The sequence below is a fragment of the Rhinolophus sinicus genome, chromosome 15 (genome assembly GCF_057876585.1).
Source record: "Rhinolophus sinicus isolate RSI-liver-muscle chromosome 15, RSI-T2T, whole genome shotgun sequence".
Taxonomy (NCBI): Eukaryota; Metazoa; Chordata; class Mammalia; order Chiroptera; family Rhinolophidae; genus Rhinolophus; species Rhinolophus sinicus.
Genome location: NC_142515.1, coordinates 46,665,309 through 46,687,598, shown reverse-complemented (window position 1 = coordinate 46,687,598; position 22,290 = coordinate 46,665,309). Strand labels below are relative to the sequence as shown.

Sequence of the window (22,290 nt, the reverse complement as noted above, 5' to 3'; positions counted from 1 at the left end):
AAGGTCCAAAGAGGAAAGGTAAGGTCAATGAGTCCTCAGGAGCCCTTGATTCACTCCCATGTATATTAGACACCACGCTCAGGGCTAGGTACTAATTCTAAACCAGTCGCAGGAGATCGCACTCCAAGGAAACCTTAAACTCGGTTAACAGAAATAGGTCAATCTGTGTTTGCAGGTTACCAGTCCCACTGAATACTGTGTAGCAGGGCTGGGCAGGCTGGGCCTGACACAGCGCTGAATCCATGTCTCACTATGCTTAATGAGCATCTGCTGTGTGCCAGGCATCATTTTAGGCACTGGGGGACACAGTGATGAATAAGGCCCTGTCCCTGTCATCAAAATTCTTCCAGACAAGAACAAGTGCAGCACAGAGCATGGGCCCTAGAAAGAGAGAGAACTGGGTTTCAAATCTAGTTGCTGGCCGTATAGCTCAATTTAACCAGGGCCCTGGGTTTTCTGGGCCACAAAATGAAGGTTATAAGTCTCTAGTCAAAAGGTATTGTGAAGATAAGAACTAACACTTGGCAAGCAGTTGGTGTGTCCTCAAAGTCCTGAAAGTGGTCACTTTTATGGTGATGACATTGGTGATGATATTTCCTCAGCTTAAGATCAACCTGAGTAAGAACTTCAGTGAACCACATAGCAAAAACATACTTATTGAACTCTCTAGCAAGACACAGATATCTAAAATTTGCTCCTTTCTTCAAAGATTTTACGACCTTTTTAGAGAAATAAGTAATACTTTTATAAGGTACCAACAATATCAGTTTTAAGTATTCCAGAGGCTAAAGCTTTTTGCAGTGTGGTCAACTCTATTTCTAGTATCTGCAAAAGCACCTAGCACACAGTAAATACAATACTTATTTGTGGCATAAAGGAATGCATGAAAATCTGTTTGAAACAATGAAATAAGTTGGTTGCCAAATGAATAGAAAAGATTATATACTCATATGGCTACCAAGGTTGGATTCCACTTAGAGACAGCCTAGGAATCTGACTGGTACAGATATCTGGTCATGAAGGTATGGTATCTTTTTCTCCCTCTTCAGTGGATGTCAGCAGGAGGCAGGGGAGTAATTGGACATGATGGTGAGGAAGGACAGGAATACAACCTCAGAATTAAAAGACCTGGGTGTTTGGACATTTGGAATAACTTGTTCAGCCAAGCTGCTGAAATTGCACAAGGAAATAAAAAAGCAACACCAACTAAAATCAACAGAAAACCGCTTCCCCCTGGGGCAGGGAGCCGGCATCAGCGGCTGGCCTGGGCTGGTGAGGCCTCTGGGCTTTTCTTCTGAGCTGACTCAGGTACTGCTTGAAACCTGGATTGTAATGAGAGCCACCCTTTGGGGAAGGGAGCCACCTGCTTATTGTGAAACCGCGGATACCACAATTTCAGAGCAGAAACAAAGGCAGCAGGCTTGTTGCCACAGCTTTTGGAGGACACATTTTTCCCTAAAAGAGTCCATGTTAGCAGGAGGAAAAAGAGCTGTGTTCCTAGGGGAACAGTGTCTACTTTCCTTTGTGTGTGTGGTCCCTCCATCAACATTGTCCTTCTACCATCCTTTCCTTCTTTCCTTCAACTGATATTTCTTGAGTATCTATTATGTGGTACACACAATTCGAAGTACCAGAGACACAGCTAGGAACAGTGTAGAGGAAGCCCCTGAATTCCTGGAGTTTCCAAACAACTAAGGACAGAAAGCATGTAATAAAACAGGAGCTGAATGATACAACAGAGCCAGGCTGGAAAAATGGGGGAAAACTGCATTTGAGTCCAAGGGAACAACCAGTGAAGAAGCCCCAAGGTGGGGGTGAGCGTGGGCAGTGGAGGAGCAGCCTTTTGAGGGACAGCAGTAGGCGGTGATGTCAGAGAGGCAGGGCCACCAGCTGAAATCCTTTTATCTCTAGAGTTCAGTCAAATGTCCCTACTCTGAGTTCCTAATGGTGCTAATGATGTACTGCCACATGCCCAGGACAGTTGTCCCAGCTTTTCTAATCACACACTCCTATCAGAAAATAAAAATCACTGTATGGATTCACACGTATGTATTTATATTGTATACAGTATAAAACATACCCCAAGGTAGAAATAAAAAGAATGAGATAAAATATCAGTAAAATTTCTAAGCTTTCCTCATACTCTAATGGACTACCTTGTGTGCCTCTTGGGGAGCATGACCCTGGTTTACCACGCAGGGTAGTTTTTTGATGTATGTTGGGTCTTATCTCCACAACTGAATTGTGAATTCCATTAGGCTAAAGGCTGTCCAATCTCTGGTGTTGCCGGGCACAGGGCTGAACAGATGGAAAAAGCAATTACTGTCCAAGAGACAAAGGCTCTAATTGTGGTAGACACATAGACAGTTGGGTACGAGTGTGGAGGGTCTCCACTGGGAGACAGCAATAGGTCCTGTGGCCTCACTGTGGCCTGGATGAAAGATTTCTTGTACCAGACAGGTTTAACCAGGGAAGCAGAGCCACTGTGTTATGTAAGAAGGATTTATTATAAGGATTTACACAATCGGGGAAGTGACTATCATAAAGGTCCAAAAAGGATTGTTTAAGGATCAGAGGACAGTCACTAAGCAGCCCAGACCCCAGTCTGGAAGCCAGGCACGTCCAGCTGCTGGAGTAAGATGGGTTGGGAGGCTGGTGCAGAAGTCAGCTTCCCTGTGGCTGCCACCTCTGAGTTTGCATGGAGCATCTGATGGTGGGCCTGGGACTGATGCCGGTCAGCAGCGCTGGCAGTAGGGAGGGAGCACGGGGTACATGGTAAGAAAGAGCAAGGACAAACTGGAATCCACTGGCACCTCTGCATCTCGCTCTCATTGCTTCCAACCTACAATGATGTCCAGAGCATGGCAGCTTCACTTCGGCCCCGCACAGCTCGTGCAGCTTCACTTTTGCCTAACTCAAGCCCAGAACCACCCAGGGAGGGTATTCCGAAAAACGTAGCTTCCAGCCCAAGTTTCCCATAGAATAGTCCAGCACACCCCTAAGACTGATTCCATCTGTTCTGCTTCTAACCTCATGAAAAGAAATATGGTTATTCATTTGTCTTCTCAAAAACCTCAGTCCTAGGAAGGGAAGGGTCCTGGATGGTGAATGCAAATATTCGATCACTGGAAAAGTGGAGCATCCCCTGAAAATTAACACTGTGAAATACAAGTCCTCACTTAAAATTTCTGATAGGTTCTTGGAAACTGCAACATTAAGCAAAATGTCATAAAACAAAACCAATTTTACCACAGGCTAATTGTTATAAACGAGTTCCTAAAGCATATTTATGGTCACAAAAACATCACCAAAGTTCTAAATAAAGACACCAAACACTTCTAATATTAAGCATTGAAATAAATGAACTGTACATACATTTAAGAAAGATTAATAAAAACAAGTAACATAATTCCTTCCCAACCTGCTTATTCCAGTTCAGGGTTGTGGGTGGCTGGAGCCTCTTCCGGCAGCTCGGGCATGGGAACCCACCCGGGACAGGTGCAGGGCACATCACACCCACATCCACACTCAGACTGGGACAGTTTAGACACACCAGTTCACCTAATGTGCACATCTTTGGGATGTGGGAGAAAACTGGGGTACCTGCAGAAAACCCATGCAGATGGGAGAGAATGCAGACAGTGGCTCGCCTAGAGATAGAATTTTTCCTCATCAATGTTATAGTGAAATGACATTGAATGAAACAATTGTACTAGAGGACCTGTTGTATGTGTCTGTAACTGTAAAACTGAACCTCACACTGCAAGGAAACCACCAAATTTACTACCCAGTATGGCCCTGAGTAGTCTTTTTCTTTTTTTTAGCTTCTGTCTGGGATATTTCAAACTTAGATTGCTCCAATATCAAAGGCAAAAGAAACTCCTTTGAATTTACCTTCCTTTCCCTGTGCCTGCTCACTCTATAGGACAAGCACTGCAGAGCAGGGAAATAAAGCAAAAATGAGCAATAAGGAGGAGTGGCCAGTGTACATCCTGGATCTTTGCAATAATAGGTCATTTTGTTTATCTAAACAAGCACCTATATTGCATTTAATTGTATGCCAGGCATAGATATAAGTGCTTTACAAACAGTAGCTAATTCAATCCTTACATCAATTTTATGAGATTGGTTCTCTTATTAACCCTCCTTTACAGACAGTAAAAGGCACAGAGAGGTTACGTTGCCCAAGGTCACACAGTTGGGATTCACATCATGACTAACTGCAGCTACATGTGTAAGATTCAAAACTTATTCATTAAATTTAAAAGCTGCAGAAACTGATGAGTTCTTTTTCATTATCATTTGCAAAAACTATCTGGAATAAGTAGTATTAGCCATCATTTAGAGAGTGACTTTCTTAGGGACTGGGCAGATACTCTATATGCAGGTGGTCTCATTGCAGTGCCCACTGCTGCCCTGTGAGATGGGTATTCTCATTCCACTCTGCAGATGGAGAAATAGAAGTGATTTGTGCAAGAGCACACAGCTAGTTGATAGGAGATCCAGGATTCAACACTGACTTCAAAAATGGTGTTTAGCTCAGACACTAAGAGGAGCCTAACACCCACTATCGGAAAGAGTGAATGCGGAGTTCAAACCATGCAAGTCAGTCTGGCTCATGGCGACTCGAAATTAAATCAGACTGCCAAGCCAGAGTTCTCATGCAGTGTGACGTGACTGGGGGTCAAAGAATCACCTGGGGCCCTTTGGTGAACCCGTCCTTTCTAGAGATGATCACTTTTGGGGCTTAGGGCATGACCCCCATGTTTGTTATCTTTCTCTTAGCTCCATAATTAGTCTGTCCCTTCTTAGCTTCTGCCCTCCCCTAGGTTTTCTCTTCCCTGGATCTCTGAGGGATAAGGGACAGAGGTACAAGACTTTGCCTCTCCCTTCCTTTCTTGAAACATAGAAATCCTTTTGCGGGTTTTGTCCCCCTTTGTAACTACATAGCACATTATAAAATTACAAGAACTTTTAACACCTTGCACTTCTGGTCCTTAATGAAATGTAAGTGGCACTCGACTTCGTCATTCCTTTGTTTTTTGCTGGCTTACCTTTGAGTCTTTGAGGTACCCAGAGTCCTCCAATCGCCTCCCCCTCCAGAAGGAAGACCCGGTTCCTTATTTTCCATATTTTTCTCTGCAAATTTCAGAGTGAACATTTTTTTTTTTTTTTGTCAAGTGTGTTCTTCTCTTTATTTTAATTGGGTTTTTATTTGGAGAGTTTCCATTTTAAAAATTAAATATGGTTTTGGATAACAAATATTTACCCTTGGACCTATTCTATACATTTTATGTAATAATTTCCAGCCATTGATCTTTTGCCTCTAAAATAATATTTCTCCTATTTTCCTACTCCTACAGGTTCCTTCTACCTTCTCTCTCCCATCTCCATCTGCCAGTTTTGACTTCTGGCCAACCCCGAGACATAGAGTAACTGCCAGTTTACCTGGTAGGATCATGACCTCAGTATAGAAACACTGTGGAAATTAGTCTGACATGCATGTTCTTCTGGCTCAAATGGCTATGATGTGTTGTTTGATAAGAATCCATTCTGCATTCAAAACATGAAGCTAGTGTGTGTTCTTCACAAGGTGAGGGACTGAAAATCTTTTGTATGAGTTATACACTAGGAATGCCCTCATTCTGATCAGCATCTATCTGTCATTTACCTAATTTATTTTCCAGCCATTCAGTCCAGGCCATTTATCTATTATTTTCTAGACACTGTGCTAGACACTAAGGTTATAAAATAAATTACTGTCCTTTAAGGACAAAATTTCTAATTCCAGTCCTGAAACTTTTAGTAGTGACTCATCTGGCTTTGGGAAGTCACTGGTGGATGTCAGTTGCCCCATTGTAAACTGAGGGGCTTGTATTAAGTAATGTCATAATTTTAAAGCCTATAAAATCAACGGACACAGGAGCTTTGACTTCTTGTCTAATTCAGTCACTAAATCGCTCAGTGCCTTTGAACACAGTGTTCAGTCTCTGGATCTCTGTCTCCTCCTCTATAAAATAAATAAGAGGTACTAGAGTGGGTTTGAAAAGAGTGTGTCCCCAAGGAACTTTGTTAATAGGTCTTTCCAGGAAAAAAAGGGTTCTGTGTTCAAGAAGGTCTAGGGCATGCTGGAGAGTCAATAGCTTCTTTACTTTCGGACTTCTAAGAACTTTACCAATTTTGCTTCATGACTCTCCCAGCAGGAATAGAAGATGTTTCCCAAACTTACCTGACAATGGAATCTTTTTTTAGAAGCATCTTTATAGTACTAATAAACTATCCTTCAGAATACATTTGGGAAACATCTTACTACATGCCTTCTAAGGTCCTTTATTGCAGGAATACTCTCTATCCTTGGATCAATTTCATGTCATAGATATCTGCTAGTTTATGTTCTAATACAGCTGTGCTGCATGCATATTGCTATGTTTCCTTTTTCTCTTTAAGTTATGCTTTTGATTCTCTTGGTGCACAGGCTATAATCTCACCAACCCGGAATACGTGGCCTGCAAAACCGTACATCTCATTAGCACTTTGATCAATAGTGTCCAGAACAAGTGTACAGTATGTCGGGAAACATTCCAAAGAGTAGCATAGAGGATGTTCCTTGGGGGAAAGGGATGAGATAAATGAACATTGGAAATAAAAGCATTTATAGGGCAGATTTCCATAAAATCTCAAAAACAAAAGTGACATTTTGGTGACTAACGTAGTCTTTCCCATCACAGGACTACTGTTCCTGACCAAGACTGTTAGGATTCAAAGTAACAGAGCTGAGTGGCTCCATGCAAAAGTCTGTGTTCAACATCTGTCATGCTGGAGATCATTAATGTTCAATTGCATCCTATTGTCTTCGTGTTACTCAACTTCATTTCATTGTCATTACTTCAGCTGGGAATTAATCAACTATTTATGGGAAAACCAGACTTGGAGTCATTGCAGTCACAAAGGGGTTTCAGTCTGAGGCAATGGTGGGGGAAGCAAGTCACAAAGACTCCTGATTTGTGAGAGTTTATTGGTAATTTAATTAAATGAAAATATCTGAGAATAATGTGAATATAACCCATATTTCAAAAAGAGCATACTTGGCCTTCCCGAAGAATCCAGAAATAATCCTGGCTTGAATCTATTTGGAGCTGGTTTCTTTGCCAGTTTACTCTTCCTTAAGCGCTAGAAAGAAGTTGTGATGAGAGAATCATGCTAATGGGTTCTCTGTATAAATCAGCTCATCATTATCAATAGTGGAAATCATGCTTCATTATTGTTCCTGAGGACAGTTGACTCATCTGAAACATCTAAGTAGTATGAAATGTTTACAGCCTTATGAGGTGGGGGGGGGGGGGAACCTTCCATTAGAAGTTATTTTTAAAAACCTCACAAATTACTTAGATGTTTCCATTTTGCACATGTATGTGCATTATGATTAGTTTTATTAGATTGAAATGTCAAATGAAATAATTAAGTGATTATCATCTCATATATGTCCTTAAAACATTTATGAACCTGTGTCAGGGTAAATGGAGTATAAATTCTGAAATAATTTGCCTAAGTATCCAAACTCATGCAATCCAATTATTTAATTAGAATAATATACACTTTTTGACATACCATTCATATCTTTTAATATGTTATAATAAATTATTCTGCAGAAAACAGCTAAATTATTTTGCACATTAAAATTCCAGGTCTGCAATATTAGTACCTGCTAATCTGCCCCAATTTACTTAATAGCTAATATTAAAATGTCAGCATATTAGATCAGCATTATCCAAAATTGTCACACATCTTGACTAAGCAAAATCTTTTTATACTAAATTGATGCATTTCATAATTCCAAGCCAAAAAATGATTTCTAATAAATTTAAAACCTCGGTTAAGTTTTTGATATGCAAGCTGCCAGTTGATATGGGAAAAGATAGATCAAGTTCTCCCCCCACCCCCACCTTGTTATTCTTTTGGGGACAGTCAGGCCACTCCAGATGGTGTGTTACTGTTGGACATAGCTTTGGAGAAACTTCAACAGATGAAGGCTGTAATGTCAGGATTTTGCTGTGCGTCGTCCCCCTGCCCCCCTGCAGTTCCCAGGGTAGGAAGGTGCTGAGATGGAAGCCGAGGGACGCCCGCCCACCTGCCACCACCTGTTCCCTCCTTCAGCCCGCTACTATAAATTCTCCTCCCTCAAAGATTTATCCAGCATTCTCCGACAGCTCCTGCGGAAAAAGCGCTCCATCCCTACCCGAGCTTCGGGAAACATTCCATCTTCCTGAAAAGAAATCCCAGGCTTTCTCAGAGGACTTGAACCAGCCACACTAAATTCTGCAGCAAGTAGGTTCCTTTCTCTGTTTCAACTTCACGTTGGGAAAATGACTTTCTCGCCAGCATCTCAAGTTCCCCTCAATTTGGGCAAGTGAGGAGACATCAATCTGATTATCCAGTAGGACAGACAGAAGGCGGCAGCCCGCACTTCCCACTGTAAACTTTGATTCCACGCGATTTGCTGTGTGTATAACTTACTTGCTAAGAGCCACGCTGGGGAGCTGCTCAACAGACCGGCGCACACGCAGGTCCTGAGCCCGCGAGTGAGCTCCACGCCTCCCTCCTTCCGGCGGGAGATGAAGTCCAGCAAGCCCAGCAACCCCGCGGCCGCCGCGCGCGCCGCGCCCCCATGTGCGGGCGGTGCCGAGTGCGCGGGCACGTGCGCCGGGGCCGGGCGGCTGGAGAGCGCGGCGCGCAGGCGCCTGGCGGCCAACGCGCGCGAGCGCCGCCGCATGCAGGGTCTCAACACCGCCTTCGACCGCCTGCGCCGGGTGGTGCCTCAGTGGGGCCAGGATAAAAAGCTGTCCAAGTATGAGACCCTGCAGATGGCGCTGAGCTACATCATGGCACTGACCCGCATCCTGGCCGAGGCTGAGCGATTTGGCTCGGAACGGGACTGGGTCAATCTCCACTGTGAGCACTTCGGCCGCGACCACTACCTCCCGTTTGCCGGCGCGAAGCTGCCGGGCGAGAGCGAGCCCTACGGCCAGAGGCTCTTCGGCTTCCAGCCCGAGCCTTTCCAGATGGCCAGTTAGGGCGCGCGGCCCCGCCGGGGTGATGCCCAGTGATGGAGCTCCGGAGATGCAACCTTTCCTCCAGTAGCTGCAGGGGCTTTCGGTGGCCTAGGATGCATTCTTAGAATAAAATTAGCAGACTTCCAGGTTACTTTTATTCGCATCGCTAGTTCTATGGACACAATGATTTTATTGCCTTTCTTTTCCCCTTATCAGTATTTTGTAGATTTCATTGATGGATTTTGTGGATGATTTTGATTGCTATGAAAATAATGCCCCCCCTTTCCCTTTTCTGGATTACTTTGAGGGAAAACAATCTTAAGAAAAAAAATAGAATTAGGCTATATTGCAGTTTTGGTCCTCAGAGAAATAATCACTTCCTTAAACTTCGTAAGTTTGTCCTGTTCAGGTGAAGTTACAGTATCCACTACTTGTATATGCTTAAAACAGAGCTACCTTCCTGTGGTATAAATGCATTTATGCTTAGTGCATCGTGTGTGCATGCGTGAAATAGACTTTTTTTTCCGTAGAGTACATGGGCGTGGATGCTCTGTATTTTTAAAAACTATACATTATTAAAATAGAGATTTTATTAAAAAATAAATAAAAACGTGGGTTTGTTTTTCATGCCAGATGCCCAGCTAGTTTCTTGATGGCACTAATGGCCTATTTGGGGGTGATGATATTGAGTGCTTCCCTGAGCAAAGATGTGGAATGTTTAGATCTAATCACACTAAGGGCAAATATGTTGTTTTGTAACACTTCCTCAAAAAAGACAAGCTGATGAGAGTACAAGTAATTAATTGGAAAGTTTTCTCTGTCAACTTGGAAATATAGATGTATTTTTCATGTTTTTAATCATTTATTTAAATATTATCTTTTAAGTAACTAGATATACAGTTCCGCAATATTTTATTTTCCTTATTAAGCCAGTTACTAACTATTAATTCCTTAGAAGTACCCAAATATATATAGTTCCTATATTTGTTCCATATATATATATATATGTATATGAACTAAAACGGAAATTTAAAAAAATGTTGCTTTTGGAAGTGATTTCCTTTTAGTCAGTAGAAACTGAGCAATAAGAGCTTCACTACCATCAAGGCTAATCAAGTTGGGAGCAAAATAACACATGTGGTTTTGTTTGAATTACTTTTATAAATTTGCTTGACCATTGGATGAATAAATCAAACCCTTAATGTAAGGAGTGACTGTGGTCAATAGCACTGTATGCATTTGGGAGAATGTCTTGCCAATCATTAGAAAAAGTAGGACTCTAAGTTATCTTCGCATTTGGACTTTGTCACAAGTCAACAAAAACAACAATGACATCCCCCAAACTCTTTTTATTATGAATTCCAATACCAAACATCAGATACAGCCATCTATTTACAACTTATCTACAGAGTCTCCATGAACACTTTTACTTTATTAGTTATCCCTAATTATCACAGTCTATTTGGTCTGTAAGGAATGTGCATACAAACTTAAACTTATAAAGTCACAAGTGTTATCCCCAGAAATCCACTGAGAGATTAATGCTGAATTTTCCTTCTGATATCTGTTAAGAAAACCGAGGAGGACTGAGGACTTTGCTTCCCCATTGCAAATTAGAGAGTACAGTGTTTAACCTCTTGACCTCAACAGCTCTTAAAAGACTCTATAGTCCAGCAGGCAACGCAGTTCTAGAAGTGATGGTGTCAGGACCCCTTTCTGGTCACACTTCACCACTTTGCAGGGTGTACTTGGGCTCATGGTAAGGCTTAGGGCATCCGCCTGCCTCACTAATTGGGCATAATAGCCTAATTATTTAGACTTAAAAGGCTTCATTAATAACCCCAGTAAAGTTTGAGAATGAATAAAATCAGTGCTAAAACAAAACAAAAACAAAAATATGTTAATCAGAATTCTCAAAAATTTATTAAGATTGTTAGTCCTTTTTCAGGTAGGGTTCACATCCCTTTGTCTGGACTGTAAATAACTTGTAAAAGAGAACCGTACTTTACGTTTTCTCTCTATAGCTTTTAGTACAGAGGTTTACACAGAATAAACACTCAATAAACATTTATTTTATGGTTATTAACAGCAGTTTCTTAATGAAATTGAACAATTTACTTAAAACGATGGGAATCTAATTCCATACCTCTCCTTCTCCATCCTTACTCCCCCAAAAGAATGGGAATCTGTTTGTTAAATGCTGTGCCTTTAGCTGCCTTTTTCTATATGTGGAAAATCTCTGGAAGCAATGACCAAATCCCTAAGCTTTCTACCTGACTTGATGTACTATTTTTTTTCCTGGAAGATATTTCAAAGAAATGTAAAGGGGCCTCAGTGATCAAATCCAATCTTTGATGTTGGGAAATCCATCATGGTTTATGGATTAGGAGCTTTTATAAAGCAAATGTAAACATTTTTTAAAGTTAAGATATACATATACATAATAGATTTTAGATTACCAAGAAGCCTAAAAGTTGCTACAATATTCTATACTGCTCACCTTTGAAAATCCGTGTTCTAGTTTGAGAACAGGACATATTGAAGTTCAAATTATATATATATATATATATATATATATATATATATATATATATATATTCAAATATCTTTTGAAAATATTCATATATATTTTACTAAAGCTCACTTTCTTCAGTAAATCAAAAAATATTATCAAGCACCTACTCATCCTCATCCCCAGGCTCTCTCAACACCATCCCTGTCTTTGGGGAGGCAGCAGAGAAGACACACACATGTATTAATCAATAAGCCATCTTAAACAGAGTATAGCTGAATGCTTCAACAGCATAGTACCAATAATATATGTCCTAAGAGCTCCTAAGAGGGGAATTACTAATAAAAGAAGACTCCCCCTGGGCAGGGTTTCAGTTGGACTAGTTATTACATGTGGGCTCTCACTAGATGCCAGCAGGAGGTTGAAGCGCCAAACCCCAGGGTTAGAAGCCTTGAAGAATGGTGTACAAATACAGGGCTATCGAGATGGGAAAAGCCATGTAAGCCTGTGGTTCTCAACTCTGTATGCTCAGAATCACACTTAGGGAGTCTTGAAACAAATATGAAGCTTGGGGATCCCAGCTGAAGAACTGATTTAACTGCTCTGGGTGAGGCCTGGGCATAGATATTTTTTAAATGCTCCCCCGGTGATTCTAGCAGGTTTTCAGGGTTGAGAATCACTTAATAAACAATAGCTACTATGACACCATTAACCTCATTACCAAAACTGATTATATTCACTTCCCATTCTTTGTATTTTCAAATGTTAAGAAGGATTAGGCTATCTTTCTTAATATCCAGGGAGGTCAGTTTCTTAGTTTAAGTTTCATAGTTATACCATGAAAATATAAAATTTCTGCTAGATGTGAGCTGGATAGAGTGTGGTTAATAGAGCTGCAGGATTCAACAATTAAGTCTCAGTTCACTTAAATTACACCATCTTATAATAAGTGAAGTGCTATTTTGGTATTGAATTTGGCTAGACTCTGCTCTCTGCTTAGGTGTCACTAAAGATATCTCTTTTTGCTACTTAGGGGTGAAAGAATTTTCAAAGTGCATATGAAACCATAAATATATGTCCTATGTTAGATGTATACTCATTCCCCTCTCTGGTCATGAATATACTAGTGGGTATGAGCTTTAACAATTGTTTTATTGAATTAACACAGGACATTTGATTTGCTATTTCAAACTGGTAATGTATCCAAAAAATACCTGAGCTGAAAGAAAACCACTGACAGCAAAAACTTACCCATCTCATATTCAAAGTCTGGGACCAAAAAAACAAAACAAAACAAACCCAACATTAAATTGAGAATAAATAAAATTTTATTTAATGAAGAAACAGTCCATCACATTCTCTAAATTGCTTTTTAAAACATCCAGTTTGAATAAAATACTGGTTTTTAATTCTTATTTTCCTTCTAATTGCAAAATTTCCAAACAAAACACAACCCTCAACAAATTTTTAAGAAATCACGACTAAGAAACAGCAACGGGTGTCATGGAGATGACGTGGTCTACTGGAATACAGTACCATATACCTTCTGAAGAAAGACACAGTTTATGCTCACAAACATTTCGGCTTAAGCGATCATTTCCACAGAATATCTAACATGCACGATGCAGAGGAAAGGAATAAAAGCCAAGATCCATGAATTGTTTTCTAGTAATAGAGGCAAAATATACAGTTTATGTAATTCACGTATTTCAAAATGGCTACTATAATGGTTTTCCCATTAAGATTTCAATAACCAAAAAAGTACTTTAGAAAAATACTTGACTCAAGCTTCCTAAGATGGAAGCATACCGTATTTGTGAGCTTTCTGGGGCCTGGTTTGTTTTCAAGTGGAAAGAACTCATGCAGGAAGAGAAAGGCAAAATTAAGTAGGAGGTGTCACTTGATTCTGATTGAATTAGGTGAACTAGGGGTGCTCCATGACTCCTTATTTGAAGTGGGGTGTGAGTGTGTGTGTGTGTGTGTGTGTGTGTGTGTGTGTGTACATTCCTGTGGGCACAAGTACATCATTTGTCAGTCCTCAAGGCTGAAATGAATCATTGGGGTTAAATTCAGACTTGATGTATCTGAGAATGCAAAAACAGAGACCAAATGATACGCTCATTTTTGAGGGTCCGTACGTATCTGTCATCCTAAAGTTGATTCATTTCAATATAAGGCCATTGACTTGCTAACACAGAACATTTCTGCATTTGGGTCTGGAACTATACAATGGAGTTGTCCTGAACTGATAAAGCCAGACAGGAATATAGGAACTCCTTTGCTTTTCTCTGTGCACTGCTGAGTCATTATTTTCACTAGCTCCAACCATAGCCACAAAAATCTGAGCTCCCTTAGGCTATTCTGCCTCTGCCAAAATAAATTTACCTGGAATCTGCCTGCAGAAAGCAGATAGAATATTTCTTGAATTTATTTATTTTTCTCCAGTTTTTTTGTTGTTGTTTTTTAACTGCATACCATCTTGGAAGAAGATTCCACCACTATGTATTACCCTTCCAAGGAAAAACAAAATTAGTGAGGCAGGGAAGAAATGTGAACTCTTAAAACAAATTAAAACAAATTAAATTTACTTTGGAAAAAAATATTTTTAACATTTTCCTTGGAATAAGAAAAACTGACCACATTTTTTTAGGGTGTCTAAAGTGTACTTTCATAAATATTTATTTATTTATTTATTTATCTTATCCTCCAACCTGGGAAAGCTCAAGTATTTTGCTTATTTTACAGATAAAGTAAGAGTCCCCAGAGATATAGAAAAAATAGAGACTGTGTCTGAAATTCACCTGAATTATTAAGATCCCCCTTATTTCTAGGAATTCACCTAAGGATTCCTGGAAATAAGGAGCTCTCCTATTATAAAAATATTAAATATTTTACAGATTTTTATTGACAGGCAGGTAATGAAGGGAAAAGGGCTGGTCAAGAAACTTAACGCTAAAGATTGGAAAAAGTAAGCGAAAATTAATCAGAAAAGAGGATAGGGTATCTCTGAAATCAAAATACTGAAAAAATAAAATTTAATTTACCAATGCTTGTTAAACAATACAGTTGCATTCAAATGATCTCATTTGAATTATTTCAGGGTTTTAACTCTCCTTAAAGTACACAGTAAAACCATTCATATCGTGTACACATACACATTAGTAATCTTTTGGTAGTGACCACTATAGTCAATGCTACTTTATAGTTCACTAGATTCTTGCACCACTAATTGTGGGGAAATTACAAGGATCTGCCTCTAGTTTGTAGATAACTCACTGAATCTATGTAGAAACCTCAGATTCTTTGGAATTTGGAAACCAAGCAATGCACTCTTACCATAATTCAGGTTTCTTATGGGTATTAGAACATCTCTTATTTTAACAAAACTATACTTGTGTCTCCAAGTATAGTTTAGATTGTAATTTTCAATCTAAACTGGTCAGCGCCCCTCTCCCATCTTTCCCATTTTTAAGTCTCACTTTTTAAAGTGGCTCTGTTTTCAGTTAGGAGGCAGAATGAATTTTAATCTTAGAGAGTTAAACAACACTCACTCTGTGAGAAGTCTACTGAATCTACTGGATATTTTAGGAAGACCAAAACCCAGTTATCTTTCTGTTGCTCTAGAGATATTTAACCAGGTTATAGTTCATGTAGGAATTTATACAATCATAAGGATGATTTTTAAAAACCATTTTAAAGTCTCAAATATATTTGTATATTAAAAAATCAGTTCCATTGTCATCAAAAAGTAATCTTTAAACCTGGAAATTAGAACTGTTTTCTGCATTTTATGAAAAATATACATTTATTTCATCCTTAAAATATTTTCAAATCATGTTGAAATATTTTAATTTTTATTATTAAGGAAACATTTTCAATTCACGAATATGTTAAAATCTTTTGGAAAATTAGTGTTTATATGCCTCTACAGTACAGACATTTTATTTATACTTACTCTTAGCATTTATGGCACAATTCTCAGGATTGAAAAGTGTGTTCTTTCTCTATTTCTTGCAATTTCAAGGCTATTGCTCTTTGCAGTTTGAAGTAGCCATTATTTACATATTAACAAAAGGCAGCTTGTTTAAATTTCTATAATACTAAGTTTGCTAACTAATATATAATTAGACAGAAATAAGAAGCAAACATTTTTAACAAATATGCTTTTTTTTTTTTTTTGCACCGCACAGGTTTTTAGAAACATGGTACTAGCAACTTTTTTAGCATATTGATGACCACTGCATTGTCAAGTTTAGAAGATGCTTGGCATTCTTTAAGCAATGCTTTAGGAAATTAGCTTTCTAAAATATTGATCCACTTAAAACAAGAATAGGCAAATTAGTGATGAAAAGGACTTCACAAACTACTAAGTAACAATCTAAGTAATTGTTCATCTTACTGGTAAAGCACATTGATTTTCAACTCAACCATCAGCAGAAATACTTTGAGGCCAGGTTACCTAAGGACCTTGTAAGAGGCTTTGAATCAAAGTCATTATGAGTAAATTTGCCTTTCACTTTACAACCAACTTATACATAGCCCATATACAAACAGACTCAGGCCAAGATCTTAGCTCGGAAGGTACTTTGGGAGTGTGTGGGGAGGAGGCAGACAGGAGGCTGTGGTCACAAGGACAATTTGAGAGTCTGACCCAATTTTCTAGACCTCCTCTCACAGCCTGATTTATTATTTATTTATTTATTTATTTATTTATTTATTTATTTATTTTACTTTGTCAGCAATTCTATCCATTAGAAGTTGATGGAAGTAAGAAAGCAACTGCTTTTAAAAATGCAGCACCTCTGTGAAGTTAAAGTCTCTCATTCAGAATTTGTTCTATTGGATTGCTTTCTTCTGATCGTCAAACCAAGATGCATGGAATTGTACTAAGGTCATTTTGGAACATGAAGCATGCTGGCAGGCCACAGGGAAATGGTAGGATGGGATGGGTTACGGCAGGGGGATTATAGAAGATGCGGCACAGGGCATCTGGGGAGAAAAACACAGAACGGGGATAGATACAAAAAGTACCATAGACACTCTTTAGCTTTGACACATCATAGACACATAAAAGGAGGAGGAAGAAGTCTTTCTTCTCCTTTCATTGGCTGCTTTACCTGGATCTCTGTGGTTGGGATCATTACTCAATCAGGTGTAACAGATACTGTAACCCAGTCATGAATTAAATGGGCTTTACTGAGTTCACTTGAGATTCTAGCATTGGGTGGTATGTGTGTAAGAAAATACATTCTGAGTTTTAAATAACCTATTTACAAGTGAACATTTGGAATGCAACCCGTTTATCATTTACAGATTATCCAAATTGACCTGTCCCTACAAAAGTCAGTTTTTCACTCTGTTGGGAAGTGTTCTCCATGGTATATCATTCAGAGCTCTAGCTCTACCCACTGCTAGTCTCTTGACAATTTAATTTCTCATTGGGTGGCTACAAAAGTTAAGTGAGGAATGAAAAGAGAAAGATGCATTGAAACCAGTTCCAGTATTTGGCAATTCTGATTAAAATCTTATTTTGGTGAAAGGCAGTATATTTCAAAATGGCAGTTTGGCTTTAATGGCTGATTTCCTTTCTTCACGTTCCCTCTGATCCTCATTTCCATGACTAACTAGGTTATAAAAAGCCCTTCAGTTCTTTGGAGAGAAGGGTGCTTACGGGATCGATATGGCTTTTTAAAACAAAGGGACAGAAGAATTGCACCAACTCTCTCTCTTTCCCTGGTCCATTTTTGCACGTTTTTGAACTTCCTCTGGGGGTCTCATGAATGCTGCATGTCTAATGGACGTTGCTCAAAATAGTAGGGTCTAATGAGGCCAAAGTGAGTGTTTATTTTTACTTTCCAGGCATGAACTTCATAGGCAACAGGGGAGTACATTCTTCACTGACGCCAACAGTACAGCTTTATGCTGTCTGCATCCCTTTGGACCTTTCCAGGTAAGTTTTGAAATGACTTCTTAACCTTGGCTTCTCATTGGAATCACCTGGGAAGTTTTAAAAAATACTGATGGCTAGGCCACAACCCCAGAGCTTATGACTTCCTGATTTGGGATTGTGGCCTGGACATTGGGATTTTTAAAACCTCCTGAGGAAATTCTAATGTGCAGCCAAGGTTAAGAACCACTGCTCTAAGCTCAATTTACTTTATATAGAAACATATTGACTTACATGGAATTTTAAAGTTCAATTTAGGTCAATAAATATGTATTGAGTGCCTACTCTTATAAGGTACATGGCAAACTTTTGACACAGTCCATACCAACAGGTAGCTAACATCTAGTGTAGGCAAACCCGGGCTAGTGCAAGGAGAGGGGGCAGGCAAGTATATAGAGGCTCTGTTTGATATAAAATAGTATACAATGTCATCTTCTCTTCTTCCACACTCAAGAAATTTGCTGTAAGTTTTCAAAGAAAGTAGAATTGTATTTGGTTGGTGTCTGGGGGATCACAAAATATTTCACAGAGGCAGTGGCATTTGAGATGGACTTTCAGGAACGGGTAAGATTTCCATAGGTGTAGACTAAGGAGAGAGGGTTCCAGGTAGAGGCAAAAGGTAAGTATGTGGCTAGAAAGCAGGGACCTGTGGTAAGTTTCTGCCATGCTGGGTGTGTTTTCTGAGTAATGGATGAAAGGCGTTGGGATCATATTTGAGCAAGTCTTGAATACCTCAGGGCAGAACAGGGGGCACCTGAATTGGCTCCAGGGAGCCACTGGGGGTTTGAAATTGGGGAACAATAGGCCTGAAGCTGCACTGCAAGAAGAATGAGCTGATGCTGAGATCTGGGCTGGGTCTGAGTGGGGAGAAATAGCAGGGCTAGAGGCAGAAAGGCCACTTAGAAGTCAGAAGTATTGAGGAAATTAATAAAGTAATAGATGTCTGACTTGGGGACCTGCAGGGGACGGGAAAGAAGGACTGAATGCAAAAAAAAAAAAAAGTTAACAGCATTAGAATTAACAGGATTTATCACTTTATTGGCTAGAGGAAGCAAAAAATGACTTGGATACTTTTTACTTGGATTACTAGGAATGTAATGGTACCATAAATAAAAATTATTAAACTAGGTTGAAAATCATGTATGAAAGGGAAGATGATGCGTCTAATTTTGGATATGCTGAATCCAAATGTATCCAGCAGAACTCAAATTTCTTACATAAGTATTCCTCATTGTAATTAAATTCGAATAGATTCTCAAAGCAGGGCACTGATTTGTTCAACAATGTAGTTCTCAACAAAGGGGGATTCTGCCTCCCAGAGAACATATGGCAATGTCTGAAGACATTTTGGGTAGCCAACCCCAGCAGGGGCTGCTATGCTACTGGCATCTAGTGGGTAGAGGTCACGTATGCTGCTAAGCATCCTACAGTCCCCCACAACAAAGAATTATCCAGCCCAAAGTGTCAATTATGCTGAGGTTGAGAAACCCTGCTTTAAGGTAATCCACTAACTCAAATTTCAGGAGTTTTTAGGCTTTTGTATTTTAGGTTAGACATCACCATCTGGTGGCTGAACTTAATACTTATCCTAGTTCTCAGTCGAACACTGCAAGACAACAGATAGAAAATATTCAGGAAGCTAAGACATACAGAAATGAAAAATACCCTGTCATAGGAGAACCGTCTAGGGTTTACAGAAAGAAATGTGATGGGAAAGTCGTGTGTACAACTGTGAAGGAGCAATCCTGGAATTAGGAGATTGTCTTTCTCTCTCTCTGAGATATCATAATAGAAGCCAATATGGAAACATATTTTACAGGACGCATACTGGATGAAATGCTTTCTATTTCATTATAGTTGCCTATATTTTTAGTACTGTTCCTACATACATGAAAAAGGGAACAAAATCTAATAATTCTGCTGAGTAACTGACTGAAATCTTTATTTAAGCATGTAACCTATGACATTTTATTTCATTAAGAAATGAAGACTGAAAACAATTAAGATGATTTTAGAGTCATGAAAAATATAGGATGAAGAGGACCAGAAATTTCTGTTTGATAACAAATAGATATTTTGCCCCAAGAAGCAGCCCTCTACATGCCTTATATCTTAACTTCCTCTACTAGATTGCAAGCTCCCTGAGGTCAGGGACTGTGTCTTATTCATATCTTTGTATGTCCCACAAGCATAGCAACTTATATAGAGTAGACACACAAATGATTTTTTCAGTGAATGAATTTATTTCTATAATGGAAATCCTTGCCTTGAAGTGAAGAAAAATAAACTTTCAAGCCTTTCTAAGAAATGACTACTTTTTCACTTGAGTAAGAAGCCTGTTGAGTGTGCTTGGCTCAGAGAACACCAAAGACTTGGGCGCAAGGAATCGGTAACAGACACCCCTGGTTCATGTCACTGGTGAGCCTGGAGTAAACGGTGCTGTGATGACCATGCCCAGGGCAAGTTTTGGACTGGTAGGTGAATTGTAGATTTCTCTATCTAACGTAGGATTCATCCATCCAACAAATAGCTACCGAATGTCTACTTTGTGCTAAGCACCTTTCTGGGAACTTGGCATATCGCAGTGAACTTAAGTCTAAAAATTATTTAAGTTAAATGGCAGGTTTTGAATTGGTGGGTTAGAATAAAGATGCATATTCTTCTTTCCTTCTACTTTTCCAGTTAGCATAATATTTTTTATCTAGAAAATGCAATGTGATTAAAATCTCAAAGCAGCTCACGACTATTAAAGATCTCTCTCTCCACAACCACTGCTCTGTCGTGGCAAGTGAAGTACAGCTGTCCCATCACTTCCTCCCCTGTTTGCATCTCTTCCTTCCTCACTGCCTCATACACTTCCAGACTTTTGAGGAGATGGGAGGAGTAGGAGGGTCAGTATTTAATGGACAGATGATGTTAACGCTTGCATATTTTGCAAGTGGCGATTGAAGCGGGTAATTTTTAAAGTGACCTTGCAGAAGATTTCTTTTTGGTTGGTTTATTAACAACCTTTTAGTTCTAGAGTCTAGGGATATGTAAAGTCAGAAAGAAAAACCACTCACCACCGTATCCAAAAGAAAATGGTGCAGATAAGTGGGTGGGGCCCTGTTTTGGCTACAGAGTAAGTGCACTGTGCATCAAAGAGTGTTTCAGGGATATTTTTGTATCTCAAGCACATTTTGGCACTTTATTATGTGGCTCAGTACACTCAGGATAAGCAAAACAAAAGTGCTTCTCCACATGTGTGAGCTGTATGGCATGATCTCCTGATGCTAAGTAGAAGCTCACTTAATGAATCCATCAAAATTACTGCTATAGATGTAATCAAGGAAAGGTGATGGAGACCTCCCCATCTTTTTCCTTTGCATTGTTGATGAGTTAGTGATACCTAAGGTCACTACTGCCTAACTCCTCTTAGCCCAAGCGTATGGCCCCTAGTTGCTCCTAGCAGGGCCTAAACATCCCTAACAAAGCAGGGGGCAGGGGAGCATGCTAGCTTTTTCCCAAAGCCGTGGATGGCAGCGGCATAACATCTTTGGTTCATCTGTATCGTCTTCTCACATTTTTGTTGGAATCTTTAAAAGGCACAGCCCTACATCTCTCCCCCAGCTGAGACTGCACAAGTCTCCAGCTGACTTACACAAAGCACTCTTTGCCACAGGTCCAGCAGCGTGGGAATTTACTCAAATCCAGTTGCTTGGAAACCACTGGTTCTGGCTTGTCCTCCTTCCCTCTCCGTAGTGCGCCCCCTTATACATCAGGCACCCAGACGTTCTTAAAGTTCATCACTCTCCACTACACTCCGAGAAGAGCATGAATACACCATTGTGCTTTCCACGGAGGAGAAGGCCGAGAAAATGTCAAGTCCTTTACTGGTGAGAGATCCGTAGCGACTGCCACTGGGCCGGACGGACATAGGTGGTGGGATCTGCTGGTGCCACTGAGCTGGAAAATGGACCAAATAACATGTTGCAATCAAAGGAGAGCAGTCTAGCAAGTACACTGCAGGCGTGCATTCTATTGCCACTCCAACACTTTCTGTGGGATCCTGGTAAATCATTAAAATATATCTGGGTCTGAAATGCCTCCTCTGTAAAAGAAAAATAAAATCTCTCTTCCCTGCCAGGAATAGGGACACTGGAAGGAAGGTGATCTCTTAAAACCCTAATTCCAAAATCTATGGTTCTAATCCAGTAAGATCTGGGACTATAACAAGAAAGAGTGGGTGACTAGGATGATTTATCAAAATTAACCCCTCTACTGACCTAGCATGGGGCCTGCTAGGGGCAGTGTAGAGAGGGCTGTAGGTTCTCAAGGGAGGGGCACCTCAGAAGATGGAGACAAGAAACCTGTGGAAATGGACGCCAAAATGGGTCCAGACTTCTGAAAAGTACCTACCCACACTCTCACCCTAATCAGCCATTACCTACCCACCACCCTAATCAGGTTCTAACGAGTTATAACAAAGAGGCTGAAATGTAATTTATGTGCAATCAACCATGGTTCAGATACAAAGAGAGAGTGTTAGCGTTTCCATGTTCACGAAGCACTGTCCAAAGGAGACCCTGTTTATAGCAGACATAATCCTTAGGCTTGAACTGTGACCTGAATGAATTATCCATCCAAACTGCCTAGCCCCCACTGTTGTCTCTAATTCAGAAACTACAAAGCAGTATTCTGATGAGGTTTCCAGAGACCTTGGTGTGGAGAAGGGGCAGAACAAGGTGGGAAACACTGATGCTCTGGGTCCTTGGAAGCTACGGGTCCTTTTAGCATTCCCA

General features: G+C 40.0%; 2 protein-coding genes across 3 annotated transcripts in view; one reads left to right on the top strand and one right to left on the bottom strand.

The window, feature by feature from the left end:
• The first annotated feature begins 8,041 nt into the window (after positions 1 to 8,041).
• ATOH7 (atonal bHLH transcription factor 7) lies at positions 8,042 to 10,938 on the top strand. Its single transcript, XM_019731713.3, has one exon. It carries the CDS (start codon positions 8,613 to 8,615, stop codon positions 9,069 to 9,071), a length of 459 nt encoding a protein of 152 aa, XP_019587272.2. The 5' UTR covers positions 8,042 to 8,612; the 3' UTR covers positions 9,072 to 10,938.
• Positions 10,939 to 12,872: 1,934 nt separating this feature from the next.
• MYPN (myopalladin) overlaps positions 12,873 to 22,290 on the bottom strand; it is a 92,913-nt gene continuing 83,495 nt past the window's right edge. For both annotated transcript variants that reach the window (XM_074339509.2, XM_019731758.3), the window contains one exon: positions 12,873 to 21,454. In XM_074339509.2, the coding sequence (XP_074195610.2) occupies positions 21,285 to 21,454 (170 nt within the window). In that variant the 3' untranslated portion in view covers positions 12,873 to 21,284. The remainder of the gene's footprint in view (positions 21,455 to 22,290) is intronic.